Source organism: Filobasidium floriforme (assembly GCF_021052385.1).
Source record: "Filobasidium floriforme strain CBS 6241 chromosome Unknown HD553scaffold_22, whole genome shotgun sequence".
NCBI lineage: Eukaryota > Fungi > Basidiomycota > Tremellomycetes > Filobasidiales > Filobasidiaceae > Filobasidium > Filobasidium floriforme.
This window is the reverse complement of record NW_025763643.1, coordinates 497489-511685: the sequence shown is the minus strand read 5'-3', so window position 1 is coordinate 511685 and position 14197 is coordinate 497489. Positions and strand designations below refer to the sequence as shown.

General features: G+C 54.1%; 4 protein-coding genes across 4 annotated transcripts; 2 read left to right on the top strand and 2 right to left on the bottom strand.

Moving 5' to 3' along the window:
• Nucleotides 1-1870: 1870 nt before the first annotated feature.
• On the bottom strand, nt 1871-3187 carry HD553DRAFT_345130 (uncharacterized protein; the record flags this gene model as incomplete). The annotated part of the gene is made up of 1 exon (XM_046183067.1): nt 1871-3187. One exon carries the CDS (start codon nt 3185-3187, stop codon nt 1871-1873), a length of 1317 nt encoding a protein of 438 aa, XP_046033949.1.
• A 185-nt stretch (nt 3188-3372) lies between these two features.
• Nucleotides 3373-7888, bottom strand: HD553DRAFT_122673 (linear gramicidin synthetase subunit C). Its single transcript, XM_046176514.1, has 2 exons — nt 7776-7888; nt 3373-7704 (listed from the first exon to the last, which is right to left on the bottom strand). The coding sequence occupies exon 2, from the start codon at nt 7596-7598 to the stop codon at nt 3744-3746; it is 3855 nt and encodes a 1284-aa protein (XP_046033948.1). The 5' UTR covers nt 7599-7704; nt 7776-7888; the 3' UTR covers nt 3373-3743.
• Nucleotides 7889-8177: 289 nt separating this feature from the next.
• On the top strand, nt 8178-12657 carry HD553DRAFT_317680 (putative endoplasmic reticulum protein). Its single transcript, XM_046180778.1, has 21 exons — nt 8178-8779; nt 8971-9038; nt 9229-9294; nt 9382-9405; nt 9481-9581; nt 9702-9843; nt 9936-10031; nt 10099-10357; nt 10450-10574; nt 10647-10675; nt 10739-10827; nt 10900-10975; nt 11043-11148; nt 11211-11237; nt 11294-11317; nt 11381-11479; nt 11538-11693; nt 11747-11815; nt 11890-11996; nt 12079-12199; nt 12274-12657. Exons 1-21 carry the CDS (start codon nt 8341-8343, stop codon nt 12355-12357), a joined length of 2307 nt encoding a protein of 768 aa, XP_046033947.1. The 5' UTR covers nt 8178-8340; the 3' UTR covers nt 12358-12657.
• A 524-nt stretch (nt 12658-13181) lies between these two features.
• Nucleotides 13182-13808, top strand: HD553DRAFT_258492 (uncharacterized protein; the record flags this gene model as incomplete). The annotated part of the gene is made up of 3 exons (XM_046177382.1): nt 13182-13355; nt 13429-13545; nt 13725-13808. Coding segments are annotated over 3 exons (375 nt in total), but the record flags the coding sequence as incomplete, so codon positions are not given.
• Nucleotides 13809-14197: the final 389 nt, after the last annotated feature.

The window sequence follows — 14197 nt, the reverse complement described above, 5'->3', positions numbered from 1 at the left end:
TTGTTGACGAAGGACAACGCTTGTAGCGCCGTCTTTGGCGGAGGCAGGTCGACTATGGCGATAACTCGGGCTGGGTCTGGCCGCACCCCGTCCTTGTCGACGATTTGTCCTCCGATCCTCGCTTCTTCCATGAACAGTTGGGTCTTTCCGGGCGACCAGCGTAATTTACTAGCTATAGCTCGTTTCGCTAGTTCTCGTAAATTGGCTAGGTGATCCTCGAACTTGTTGCTACTCGTAAATAAGTCGTCCATCCAGATTTCCGCCGTAAGTCCGAGAATGCCCTTGTACGCGTTTGCCGCACCCGTTTGCATGGTCGCCGGCGAACCAGCCAAACCCTGGGCCATCCGTAAGTGACAGAAGTGTCCCCTCGAGGGTACGAAGAAAGCTGTCCACGGCTGTGAATCCGGGTGAAGCGGGAACGAGTAGAACGCACCGAGTTGGTCGACGACTGAGACGAACGTTTTCCCGCTCGTTTTCGCTATCAGCTCTTGCATGTTACCTGGCATATATGCCGCACATGTCGCAGCGCGATTGAGGGGTTTGTAGTTGAAGACCATGCGGTACAACTTCGTCAAGTCTGTGTTCGCATCGTGAACCGGCTCCTTGATGACGGGCTTGAGGATACTCTTGACCCCGATGCCTCCTCGGTATGACCACGCCGGTCCGTTCATTGGTAGTTGACCCTCGCTCCCGTTTTGCAACGCTTCTTGTACGCGGTCTTCGACCACCTTTGGACTCGGCTGTTCGACCTTCTTCGGTACCATTATGATATTCGAGACGCACTTTACGTCCCAAGGATCGATAGGCCGAATGAGGTTCGCTTCCAATAGGACGTCCACGTAGGCCGACGCTGCTAGAGCTTCGTTCCTTGACATCCTTTGAGTCGGTTCCAGGGGCAGTTTTACCGTCTTGTCGATCTGGATCCTCGCCGGCTCTACGTCAGCCGCTTCGAGTTCGCTAAGGCTCAATGCCCAGGCTTGATGGTTCTCTTTGACGAATTGCTCGACGTCGATTCGCTGTTCCGGTGTCAAATGCTTCCCAATGATGACCTTCTTCAGGACCTCTTCTGCTCTTTCGGCCGCCGTCAGAATACCTTTCGAGTAGTCGTCCGGGATCTCTCCCTGTTCGTTGGCGTCTTCCAAGGTGTATAGAGCTAACCCTTCTTCCATCCAGGTATCCTGACGAATCGGCTCGTATGCGGGAAAGCGTCTCGGTGTGCCTCTTCCGATTACTGTCAATACTCGCTCTCCGAAGTCTAACTGACCTTTGAGCTGCGTGATCAGCGGTAGGCCTATCAATACGTCCCATGACTCGTTTGCCTCTACGATTTCTAACGTAAAGGGAGCCTTGATCTGTCCACCCGGGTAGCTGAGTATGAACGCCAGGCGGACCTTCCCGCTTGATTTTCGTTTGGATCCGTCCGCCATTCGTAGGACGAGCGAAGAGGGTTCGATTGCTCCGAGCCCGGCTTGGTGCTTCCCGTAGAACGAAAGGTCCATTGCCGAAACTAGGGCCATACTGTCGAGATACCCTCTTCTGCTCGCTGAGAACCTGTATCCGTTTTTCTCCAATGTATGAGGAACCGCGATCGGCGGAACCCTTTCTTTACCTTCCGGATAGATATCGATCACTTCCTCATTTGCTCTTGTCGGTCTCGCTTCGGGATCGTTCGCGTTGTGTATGTTTCTTCCCACTCGTGGGAGCGCAAACCGAACCCTATTTTCTCCCGCTGCCTCCGGTTGTTCTTCCTCCTCTTCCTCCCTTTCGCTCTCCTCCTCTCTTTCCGCCTCCTCCTCCTGTCCCTCTGGTTCTGCCGCGAAGATCTCTACTGGTTCGAGGGGTCTTTGATCTTCACGGACCGGGTGTTCCCTCAGAAACCCAGTCCGCGGGCATTTCCCGCTCCCTGCAGATCCATCCAACCCAGGCCGTCCTCTTCTTCAGAGTCGTCGTCGATCGTAATGGCGTGTACCGGGACTGGTTGGCCCAAAGGCTCTTGGTTCGCTCCCGACCCTCGGTATCCTGCTCCAAAATTCTGGTATTGTGATTGTCTCGCCTGGTATTGCTGATTACCCGGGATCCGTCGTCTTTCGGAGACCTTGTACCTGTAGTTCTGTTCCCTCTGGTTGACCCAAAGGTTGGGGCAGTCGCGGGCTAGGTAAACGCTAGGCTTCTTCGTCCCGCACTTGTAGCACTCTCGTGAACCGGTGGGGTCGGTTCCCGGCGTCAAAGGGAACCCGCAGTCCGCCGTCACCTCGCTTCCTACTCCCCATCGCGATTCCCATTCGTCGATCTTCGCTTGATGAGCTGGTGTGATCGCGACGTACCGGTTGTCTCGATCGTTGCTACCTCCCGCCTCGTTTCGGGGGGTCCTTTGGGTTGGGTTGGAGAATGAGTTCGACCTTGAGGCCGGTAGGGCTTCCACCGAGAGTGCCGGGGAGATTGGCAAGGCTGTCTTTGGCGGCCTCGAAGACCATTGCTCGACGATGGCCCAGTGTTGAATCTCTTTGATCTGCCAGTCGGTGAGTTCCTTGATCGCTTTCAGGCAGTGTTCGAACGTGTCGTTTTGGCCTACGTCTCGGATGACCTTGGCTAATCCCCCTCCTACATTGGTAAGGATGGTGGCTACCTTAGTCGAATCCGCCGTAGTGTTCGGCACGCTTCTACCCAATCTCGCCATCTCCTCGCAATACTTCACGTGCATCGGCACCCCCATCGCATCCGTCTTCCCTACATCTTGATCTCGTAACCTGGTCTTCATCATCTGTTGTAAGGCGGCCATTTGTACGATGTCGCTGGCGTTTTTGTCGCAGAATGTCGCCTTAAAGGATGTCTCGAGGGCTTCAAAGGACCCTTTCGTCGCTTGATCGCACTGCTCCACCCACTGTTCGGATCTCGTATCCGGGGTCATGCAGCGGACGAAGTATCTCGCCTTCTTCACGTCGTCATCGATGATGTTTCTGTCTAGCATTGCGATTTCGAAGTCGTTGAGAAAGCTTTTCGCTTTCGCGTCGTTCCCATCAAACTTTGGGAGTTCTGCGAACATCCTTGGGGTGAGATCTGGCGTATCTGGGGTGTCGGGAGGGTCTGATAATTCGCTGTCTGAGTCAAAGTCGTCCGCTCCTGGCAGTAGACGAAGGACCGCTAGCCGTTCTTGTTCTAATCGTTCGGCGTGTCGGGTATTGACCATCAAAGGTATGTGACTTTTCGGTGGCGAACTGTTCAAATTTTCACTCGTTCTAAATCCGCTTCTGTTCGAGCTCCGGTTCTAGTTCAAAAGGTCACCCACCTTTTCTCAAGCGGGGATCTCACGTTTCCAACTCGACAGCTTGCGTCGCCATGAGAGAGAGAGCGGATGATGAATAGCTACAGGGACTAGAGTACTACAAGTGCTATGAGCTGCAGCGCTGCTTATAGCTGTGCTAGACGCGACGACGCGTGAGAAAGCGACAGCGTCATCACTCTCGAAACGATGAAACACCACTCTGCTACTGTACCTCTTTTATCTCACCAGAGATCCAGAGACATGCAATAATATTAGACCAGTCGTCCTGCTTCAAATCAACCCAAACCTTCTGTGAGACCCGGCGTGGTAAGAGAATCGTATCTATATGCTTGTCGTCATCTATCACCTTCGAAAAGCCACAACATGCTAACCCCCTAGTATCCCGAAACAACCTATCCTATCTAACCAACCTCAAGTGTCCGTGTATATATGCATCATCTCAAAACACATCCCTCCCGCTTCAAATCGGCTCATCCCTAGGCTCGATGAGCACCTCGTTGATAGCCACATGCGCCGGCTGTTTTAACGCGTGCACGATCGAATTCGCCACATCCTCCGGGTCCAAGATCTGCGCTCCCGTCGGTTCTCCATACTTTTTGATAGCTTCCTTATCCGTAGACATGCCCAAGAGGTCCGTAGCAGTGTTCCCCGGCTGGATCGAGGTCACCCTCAACCCCGTCCCCGCGGTCTCTAGTCGGAGAGCTTGGAGAGTCGCCTCGACAAAGAATTTGCTGGCCGAGTAGACGCCCAGGCCGGGGAAGACTTTTCTTCCGGCGTCCGAGGAGATGGCCACGATATGGCCCGATCCGCGGGAGACCATCCCGGGCACCGTGGAGGAGAGGCAGTGCAAGAGTCCCTTGCAATTGACGTCTACGGTCCGTTCCCATTCCTCGTCGTGGCAGTTGGCCATCATGGTAAAGTACATGACCCCGGCGACCGAGACGAGGATATCGACGGGTCCCAATTCCTCGTTGGCAGCCTTCATGAGGTCCTTGACCTGTTGACGATCCGTCACGTCGGTCTTGCGGATGATGACCTTGCCTTCCCTCATCGTCAACCTTCGTTTCACAGCCTCGAGCGCGTCGAACCGCCGAGCGGCGAGTGCGATATGACACCCTTCCCGAGCGAGGGCCACCGCCACGGCCTCTCCGATCCCGGACGAAGCGCCGGTGATCACGGCCACTTTCCCACTCAGAGGACCTCGTCGAGGAGCATGAGCGATCCCGCCCAACGAGTGCGAACTCGATGGAGGATGAGGCAACCAACCTCGAGCGAACCAGTGTCGCGTATAAGTCTCGAGCAGGACCGAGTCGACCATGGGTCGCTCGACGACCTCACGGAAAGGTCGTGTCTCTTCGTTGTCGAGGACGATGATCCCCTTGAGGAACTCGACGCTGGGCATACCGCTTCTCAAGATGTCCGCCGTGAACGCCCCCTCACCACCGGTCGTCGATCGTTTCTCCGTCCACAGCTTGACCCAGTCGTCCCACCCAAGAGGTTTCGTAGGGTAACCCAACGTTTCCAGGTCCTTGAACACCGACTTCATATCGACCGGGTGAGGATCCCCGAGGTGGAAGACGGACTGTTTGGCCTGGGTCTGGTTGGCGAGATGGATAATGGCCTTGCTGACGAAATCGACGGGCGTCATCTCTGCCCGCCATCCCTCGACGTCCGGTGCGTACCCAAGATGAATAGACTCGACGATCAGCGCCGAGACCAAGTCCCAAGCGTTGGTCGCTCCCGTCAAGCTATGACCGCTGATCGTACCCGCTCGGTGGATCTTGACGGGGATTCCTCGACGTCCAGCTTCGTGCACCAGCTGCTCGGCGACCCATTTCGTCTGTCCATACCCGTCCAACAGCTTGTCTGGGACGGAATCCACGTCGAGCCTGGCGCATTCGGGCCAACCGTTCTTGGCTGGCGGGAGCACGCCGTTGGTAGAGACGTACTGCAAGGTGGCTCCGCTCATCGAAGCCAGTCGCAAAATCTCTCTCGTTCCATCGATATTAGCACCTCGCAGACTAGCGTACGGGTATACCAAATTCACGGTAGCACCGGCATGCACGATGACTTGGATACGTGAAGCAGTCTCCTTGAACAGTTCGGGAGAAAGCCCCAGACGTTCCCTCGCCAAGTTCCCAGGCAAGATCTCGATACGCTCCATGATTGAATCGCGCCACAAGCCCAGGTCGAGGAGATGCTTTCGCACCCTCGCGATACCCGCAGCAGAATCGCTTCCTGTAGGGTTGTTGAACCGGACGAGACAGATGATCCTGGCCGACGTACTCTCCAACAGGTCGTTGAGCAGGAAAGCACCCAAGAACCCAGTCGCACCCGTCAACAACACGGTGTTGGCTTTCCTCAACGGACAAGGCGCCTTGCCCGTCGGTTGAATGTCCTTGTCGAGCGTCGAATCCGCCCGCAAGATGGCAGGCAGGTCCGCCTCGATGGCTGCCGAATGTCCATCCCTGACCGCCCTGACGCTCTCGACGTGTCCAGCCAGCGTGGGAGGGTCCGCCAGACGTACGACGGGTACACGGAACCCGAACGCTTTCGACAACTTGGAAGCGAGCACGGCGAGCGAAAGACTATGCCCACCGAGGTCGAAAAAGTTGTTTTCCGGCGAGATGGCGTTTCGGGGCATACGCAACGTATCCGCCCAGATCTCGGCGACGTCGTCTACGCTGATCGGATCCTGAGGCGTCCTCGCCCCACTCGCCCCACCCAACCCAGGGGTCTGTGACAACGACCCGGGGGAAGGCAAAGCTTTCAAGTTGATCTTTCCCGACACCTCGTGTAAAGGCAAATCATCCAGCTCCATCCACAAGGTTGGGATCATGTACTGCGCCAAGACCTCTGAGAGCAACTTTCTCGCTGCGGGGCTGTGTCCGGAATCCAAGATGTCCGGGAAAGGTCTCCCCGCCTCGTCGTGTTTGTCCCTAGAGATGTAAGCTACGAGCTGTCGATCCAGACCTTCTCCATGTGCGACGACCGCACATTGAGAGACGGCGAGGTGTTTCATGATGGCCGTCTCGACCTTGACGGGAACGACCGAATACCCTCTCAACTTGATCATCGACCCGACCCGTCCGGTAATCTCCAGCAAGCCCGAAGGCAACAACCTAGCCAGATCCCCTGTCCTGTACATCAACGCGCCTTCTTCGGCGTCAAACTCGTCCCTGACAAAGGTCTTTGCCGTCTGTTCCGGTCGGTTCAGATACCCCCTAGCGAGCATCGGTCCACCGATAAATAACTCGCCGCTCATCCCACTTTCCACCTTTTGACCCATCTCGTCCAGGATGTACGTATGTTCCCGGTCCAGAGGCGGCCCAACGGGACAATAGAGCGCGACCTCGTCCAGGTGCTGTACCATCTCCCCGATATCCCCACAGGCGATCTCGTGCGTCTCGCAAGCGCTGTAACAGTTCAACAACCGCGCGTTGGGTAGGGCCTTGATAGCTTGTCTAGCGAGGTCGGTGGTGACCACCTCCCCGTTGAGCCACAAGATCCGCAAGTCCGGTAACTTTTCTCCTATATCCGGATGACGGTGCAAGACGGTCGCCAACAGGGTCGGGGTCATCAACGTCTCCGTGATCTTTTTCGCTTGCAAGACCTCTACCAGGGAGACCGGGTCGTAAGACGCCTCGTCCGGGATGGCCACGACCGTAGCTCCTCTTAATAGCGGTCTGAGGATCTCCCAAACGAAGAACACGTTACAAGCCACCCTATCCCCCGGTTTCTGATCCGACACCCCGAACCTCAGGTCATACGAGAGTACGGGCGCCCGATGAGGATTCCCGATCCCCTTCGGTTTCCCCGTCGTCCCACTCGAATAAGCCACGAAACAGAGCCTCTCCAGATCATCCTCTTCGGGCAGAACCGCCGGTTCTTTGGCATGCCCGTTCATCTGTACCGCCTGGAACTCCTCGTCCAATACGATCACGGGCGTTTCTTCCTTGATCTTGCCCACTTCCGCTCGATAGGTGATCACCACAGCCGGATTGGCATCCTCGATCACGTCCGCCAAAAGGTTGGGCGGGTAAGCGAGTTCGAGGACGAGGAAAGCTCCTCCGGCCCGCAGCGATGCGAGGCAGGCGATCACATAGTCCGCACTCCTAGGGAGGAGGACGCCGACGAGTACGTCCCTGCCGACTCCGTATGAACGGAGTCTTTTCGCCAGAACATCGACTTGGAGGTCTAATTCCGAGTAGGTGTAGGTATGGGATTCATCCTCGAGCGCGATGGCATCCGGGGTGAGCTTGACTTGTTTGGAGAAGAGGGCGGAGAGGTCTTTGTTGGTATCGATGATGGTCATCGTGTGGTCGTATCCTGTTCTCGTCGGATTATCGACGTTTTGGGCTTTGCCTTGTCCTATACAGTATTCCGAGATTCGAAAAGATAGAGGAAGCGTGTGTCGTTACCTGGAGACGAGGGTGTGATGATTTGGTCAGCCAACGATGAGCAGCGAGGGTCCCATCGTGTCTGAACTCACGGATCGGGTCCAGAACTGTACCGAGCCTGGATGTTTCCCCAAGTCGTCCTAGTTTCGTATGAATATGGCAGCGTGTAGCTTGTAGTAGCCTTGCGATGTTTTCAGGTTGTGTTTGCTCCAAGTGCTCCGAACTATCAAGGTGCAAGCTACTACTCTGCTGTTACCGTACCCCAGACTTTGTTCGCGAGCCTCGGCCCAGCACACGCCGAGGATGACCGCGGACCCGAGCGCGAGGTGGAGGTCAAGGGAGACGCGGACATCGTATATTGCATGCATGCACGGTTATATATAAAACAGTCTGATGTCCGCTTACTCTCGAACGATCGGTTCTAGCCGATCAGGGGGGGGCAGTGCTATCGATCAAGGGGGGGTTGGAAATGCGTGAAACCAACATCAGAGTAGGGTCAACCATCCTTCACTCCCTTCCAAGATCCAGTATCCCCTTAGACTTGACGATAACGACAATCCGGCTCATCTTCAAGACCATGTACCGACCCTGAACAATTCAGATACCCCATCCAGAATTCCTCTCGAACAGCAACAACAGCCGCTCACTACGAGTACCATGACTCTCCCGCTCCCTGACAAACAAACGCAACACAGCGTCCCTTCGAACCAAGCCGTATCCACCATCACGACATCGGCTTCATCAGCAAGAACACCACTGACGACCAACGGCCCCCGAGCAAGACGGCCGGAAAACCGTCACAGCGAGACTTCCCCCCTCCTAGGGTCCATCTCTGCGTCTAAACGTATACCAGGATGGGGAACCTTGGTGCAACAGCTCGATAGGGAACAGTTCACTCTCGACAATCAAGAGAACGACAATGGAGATAACCGGACAATCTCGGAGAGCGGGCGGACGGACGAAGGAGGGAAGAACGGGAGTCATATTCAGCTCGCTGCGGACCCTAATGATAGTAGAGATCCGAGGGGAAAATCCAAGGATAGTCCGTTCTCGGATATGGAATCCGGAAGAGCTTCACCTATGGGGGATTCGTTCGGTAAGCCTCTAGTTTCCTTTTCTTTCCCTTCCTTTTCTGCTGCTACGTTTTCATGATTTAACCTCAGTATGGGATTTGATTTCACGCTTAACGCTAAACCTCACGTTCTTCTTCTTCTTCTTGTTAACTCCTAACCCGTTGGAAATGACGAACCATACCCCTACCGAACACGAACACGATCACGATCACAGTGGTAGCTCCGACTAAACGAAAATCCTTACCGGCACGGGTCAAACAGCGGACGAAGTATTACGTGCCTGTAAGCCAATTCTATATCTTCCTATCCTCATTCTCATTCTCGATCTCGTCCTCGTTCCCATGAAATGATTACGGTTTCCCTCGAAAGCAAGCTGACGAACCCCCCATTATTTTGCCTGCACCATGTTCTCCTGCATACCCATATTCATCGACATCCCGATTCCGAATTCTTTCGTCTTGAAATTTCGTAGGTCACATCGTGGTTACCAGAATACGAATGGTCCACGTTCGGAGGAGATTTTACCGCGGGGATGAGTGTGAGCCAAAACTCCCCATCCAGCTTCTTGGACATAACGCTTATCCCGGGTTTGAATCTGCTCTCTCACACGGTATATGGTTCGTAGGTAGCGTGCTTGATTATCCCACAAGTGAGTCCGGGTACGAGCTAGGAAATATCCTACTGGAAGGTTATGCTGATCGGATCCGATGGACTGTCCTCGTAGGCAATGTCCTATGCAAGCGGGCTGGCCAAGCTCAATCCGGTCGCTGGGATCTACTCGGTCGCCATCCCGGGAATCGTATATGCTCTCTTGGGGACATGTCGGTCAGTAGTCTGGCTCATGATATCCGCAAAAACCCATCATATTCTGATCATTCTGCCCTCCTGTGTACACCATATCGTGCTGCACACCCTACAACCTCATTCTGGTGGGCGAACAATCAGTCAACTCTCCGTCGGACCAGAAGCCGCCCTATCCCTCTTGGTAGGCCAACTGGTCACCGACGCGCTGACGGCCGATCCGCATCATGCGCCCAAGAACCCTGAAGGGGTCGCCATGGCCATTGCTGGGATCACTGCCATGCAGGTAAGTCCAGGTTATCTAATATGGATGCCCGAGGAAAGGCGTGATCGGATGAAAGTGTCGGTGTACTGACTGCTGCGTATTCGGGTTGTTAGGTCGGCATGATCACCTTTTTTCTCGGGATTTTTAGGATGGGATTCTTGGATGTCGTCCTATCCAGGGCTCTTCTGAGGGGTTTCATCACTGCCATCGTAAGCTGATCGAGTCCGAAGTGACACCTTTTGGAGGTACAGGTGCTGATCACGACCATTCGCTCAGGGTATCATCATCTTCATCGAACAGATGGTACCGATGCTAGGCTTGGCGCAATACGTCCACGGCAACACGATCACGCCCTTTGAAAAGCTCATCCTCATCTGTAGTTATATCGGCGAGACCAACCTCTGGACAGCGGGACTCAGCTTGGTCTCGCTGACGTGGTTGATTGGCGCCCGGCTGTTCAAGCAACATTTGAGGGCAAAAGTCCCCGCGCTGAAATATATTCCGGAAATTTTCATCCTGGTCGTCGTCTCGACAAGTGAGTCAAGCCTTTCGCGATCCGAGGCGGGATGTGACCGAGATGATTGATCCCATCCCTATGGTTCTTATCATGTTTGGCGCTGCGCACAGTCGTCACGGATGTCTACAAGCTCGACCTCAAGGGGATCACGGTGCTTGGCAAGCTGGAGGCGGGTTCAGGTTTGCCGTTCGGTCTGCCTTTCCAGCCTAAACTCTGGAAGTACGCACACGAGACTGTGAGTCGCGATGCTCTTGGTACATGCGTCCAATCAAATCGCTAATGAGTGGTCGAACCTGGCGCGGTCCAGTTCCCAACTGCTGCAGTCATTGCGGTCATGTGAGTCGAAGGACCAGGAGTCATATCACAAACAGATTGAACCGACGCGATTAACCCTTGCAGTGGTTACGTCGATTCCGTCATGGCGGCCAAGGAGAATTCCGCCAAGTTTGGGTACCCGATCTCTGCCAACCGGGAGTTAGTAGCATTAGGTACGCCAGCTGACTGCGGAGCCTCAAAACTTCTGTCCTAGGCGAGGTTACTCATCGATCTTGCAACTACAGGTGCATCGAATTTCGCTGTGAGCTTTTGTACGGGGACGGGATGCGTACCTGCGTTCGGATCCATCACCAGGAGTCGGTATGTGAAACCGAACATAGAGCCTCAAGCAAGGTCGCTCGGCTGATACGTGTATTCCGCGCATCAGACTCAACACCAATATCGGCGGGAGGTCTCAGATGTCATCCATCATCACCTCGATCTTCGCGATTATGACGTTGTTCCTCCTTCAATACTTCCACTACCTACCCAAGGTAAGCTTCGACTTCTGCTAGGATAAGTCGCTGTCGATCGTTACTCATATGCTCTTTCCCAGGCGGTCTTGGCGAGCATTGTCGTAGTGGTAAGAGTCGATTTGCCGGCGACGGTTTCATGAATCACGCTGACGTTGTTAAGCAGGTCGTCTACTCTATCCTCGCAGAGGTCAGTCACATCTCTGATAGATGAGGTGGCGGCGATAATGTGGCTGACCCTTCTTATTTACAGGTTCCTCACGAGATCTCGTTCTACTGGCGATCTCGCGCAAAGACAGATGCACTGCAAGCGGCAATGACGTTCCTCCTGACCCTGTTGTTCAGTGTGGAGGTAAGCCTCAGCTTTGCTTCGGCTTTGCAAGCGGCTTTGCTGATTCGCATCTCCTTAGGTCGGATTGGTAGCCAGCGTAGCCTTTTCTCTCATCCTCGTCATCCAAAAGTCGACTAAACCTCGGATCAAGATCATCGGTCGAGTAAGGGAGACGGACGAATGGATCCCGGTAGACGAGAACCCGGATGCTATCGAGGAAGATCTACCTGGCGTGGTGAGTCGTTAGGGATGCACAACTACAGCCACATGTACTAATAGGGGTTATAGCTGGTGATCCGGATTCGTGAGAATCTGAACTTTGCCAATACGGGTCAGCTCAAAGAGAGGCTGCGACGTGTAAGTCGAACATATTCACAGCGCTACTTCAAGGCCCTGAGGCTCATTCTCGCTTCCTCTCATGTGTTGTGTAGCTGGAACTTTACGGCGCGGACCTCGTTCATCCTTCTGAAGCGCCGAAACGGGACCACGCGCATGCGATAGTGTTTCACATGAACGACGTTGAAGATATCGACTCCTCGTAAGTCTTCCATCATCTGTGTAGCTCTTGTAGAAATGCAAGGCCGATCAGCTGACTCGTTTTGACATTTGGATTCTGGTAGCGCACTCCAAATCGTACTCGAGCTCGTCAAGTCGTACAAGGACCGCGGCGTCGAGCTGTACTTTGTACATCTTCGTTCAAAGCAGATCAAGGCGTTTGAGAGGGTTGGCCTCTTAGATTTAGTAAGCACTGAGATTTTTAGATGCTTTATGTACAGTTGCCGTCGTATGGAGCTCATGAACCCGTATCGATACAGCTCGACCATACCCACTTTACTGCGGACCTCCGAACAGCCATGCGGAATATCGAGGAGACTGGTTCTTTTCGAGCTGGCGCTTAGCGCGAGGACTCCTGTACCGTTCCGTTAGGCTGCGTTTACTAACTCACGGAGACCGTTTTTTCACCGTTTTTTCGCTCGAAGTGGTAGTTCTAGGTCGCGTACGTAACCGTTTTGTAGGCCCTAATGTTCGGTAGTAATTTACTAGACGTTCCTGTGGCTTGAGAAACGTGTCAAAAACGGAGAGTCAAAACCGACCTCTCGAGGTGCGTTTTCGGTATTACGTCTACGTCGGCTCGTACAGAACGTAGTCGGAGGTCCCCGGTGTTGGTAGTGAATTGGCTGGGAAGGTGGGTATCGCTGACTTCACATAAAATTGTAAATATCAGTAAAAATCGTATAACATCGTCCGAATCGTCAATATGAACCCAAACGGCCACCAATTCAACGCTCAACATCACCAGGGCCACTTCCCCTCCTTCCCACGCCCTGATGTTGCCCAGCCGAGGTTGTACAGTGATGTTCGACCCTCGCCGTCACCCTCCGCAGCGTCGTTTCCGACGTCTTCGATCGATTTGACGCAGGACGTCTTTATCGGTTCTTCGATAGCTCCACCTTCGCAATACGACGCAGACGTAGTATACGTTGACTCACAGGGGTTCAGAGTACCTCCCCGGTACACCTCTCGTACGCCCAATCGATCGCAAGAACCCACCACCGTCAAACGCGTTCCGGATTCGGTAGAGGTCCAGTCGTCGTCGACGTTGACGTTCTCGGTGAATAGCGAGCCGATACAGACCAAGGGGAAGGGAAGGAGGAGAGGTACGAATGCAGGTGATCAGGCTGATGGAGAGGTGAAGCCTCAGAGCTGTAGTTGGTCGCCAGCCGACGACCGTATCGTCGTCGACGTTTTACTGAAAGCGAGTCGCGAGGGGAGGGGATCCGATAACAGTTTCAAACAGACTGTATACGCCGAGGCTGCTACGCAGTTGAACCAGGTGATCACCAAGGGAGGTTACAAGACCGCAGCGAAGGTCCAGGACCGTTGGCAAGTGGTACGAGTCGGCTGCGTCGTTCTTCGATTTATAGGTCGTGTTCTTCGTTTTGGCTAACTTTGACGTCGTCTAGCTCAAGACCCAGTTTCACCGGCCAATTGACAGCCTGCTCAAGATGTCTGGGGCAGGCTGGGATCCTGTTAACAACTGTGTTACTGCAGACGACGACACGTGGCGTCGAGTAGCGGCAGCACCGGTATGTAGTCGTTTTGAATATCGATATCGACATCGACCTTGATGTCCTTTAGCTAGAGGTGAGACTTGACGCTGACCACGATACGGATATTCGAACGACCTACCTTTATCTTCGTAAATCGAATCGACTGCTTCAAATCGACTGAACAGCCGTCTAGCGAACGCCAGTATCAACTGAAGATGAGAGGAGTGTCCTGGGACCTCTTCGGTGACGTTTCAGAGATTGTAAACGGTAAAACAGCTACCGGTCAAGACGTTCTAGACCCCCACGCCGAACGAGGACCTCGATCGACGCCAAAATCGTCAAAGTCGACCCCAAATCGTAAACGACCTCTCGACGTCACAACGGACGAGGACGACGACGGAGAAGAAGACGAGAGTCTGCCTGATACTAGCCAGGCGTAAGTATGCCGTTTCAGATAAAATACCACCGTTGGCTCACTCGTATTCATCTCTAGAACTCGATCGTCTCGCTCGTCGCGTTCGACACCTCGCAAGCACGTCAAACGACCTCGTAAAGACGACAACGACGGTGACGACAGCCTCTCGGCTCTGAATAAGCGGCTAGGGGATATACTAGAGACGGCTCAGCCCCGAATTGCGGAACAGATGATGCAGAAAGGCCGTCAAATGGCGGAACAGATGAAACTGTC

Bases quoted from the DNA above. Each gene is read 5' to 3' on its own strand.
- HD553DRAFT_122673 (XM_046176514.1), bottom strand. From the start codon at position 7,598: ATGACCATCATCGATACCAACAAAGACCTCTCCGCCCTCTTCTCCAAA.
- HD553DRAFT_317680 (XM_046180778.1), top strand. From the start codon at position 8,341: ATGACTCTCCCGCTCCCTGACAAACAAACGCAACACAGCGTCCCTTCG. The intron at 9,582-9,701 runs GTCAGTAGTCTG...GCGAACAATCAG, and splicing joins GCTCTCTTGGGGACATGTCG to TCAACTCTCCGTCGGACCAG. The intron at 12,200-12,273 runs GTAAGCACTGAG...GTATCGATACAG, and splicing joins GGGTTGGCCTCTTAGATTTA to CTCGACCATACCCACTTTAC.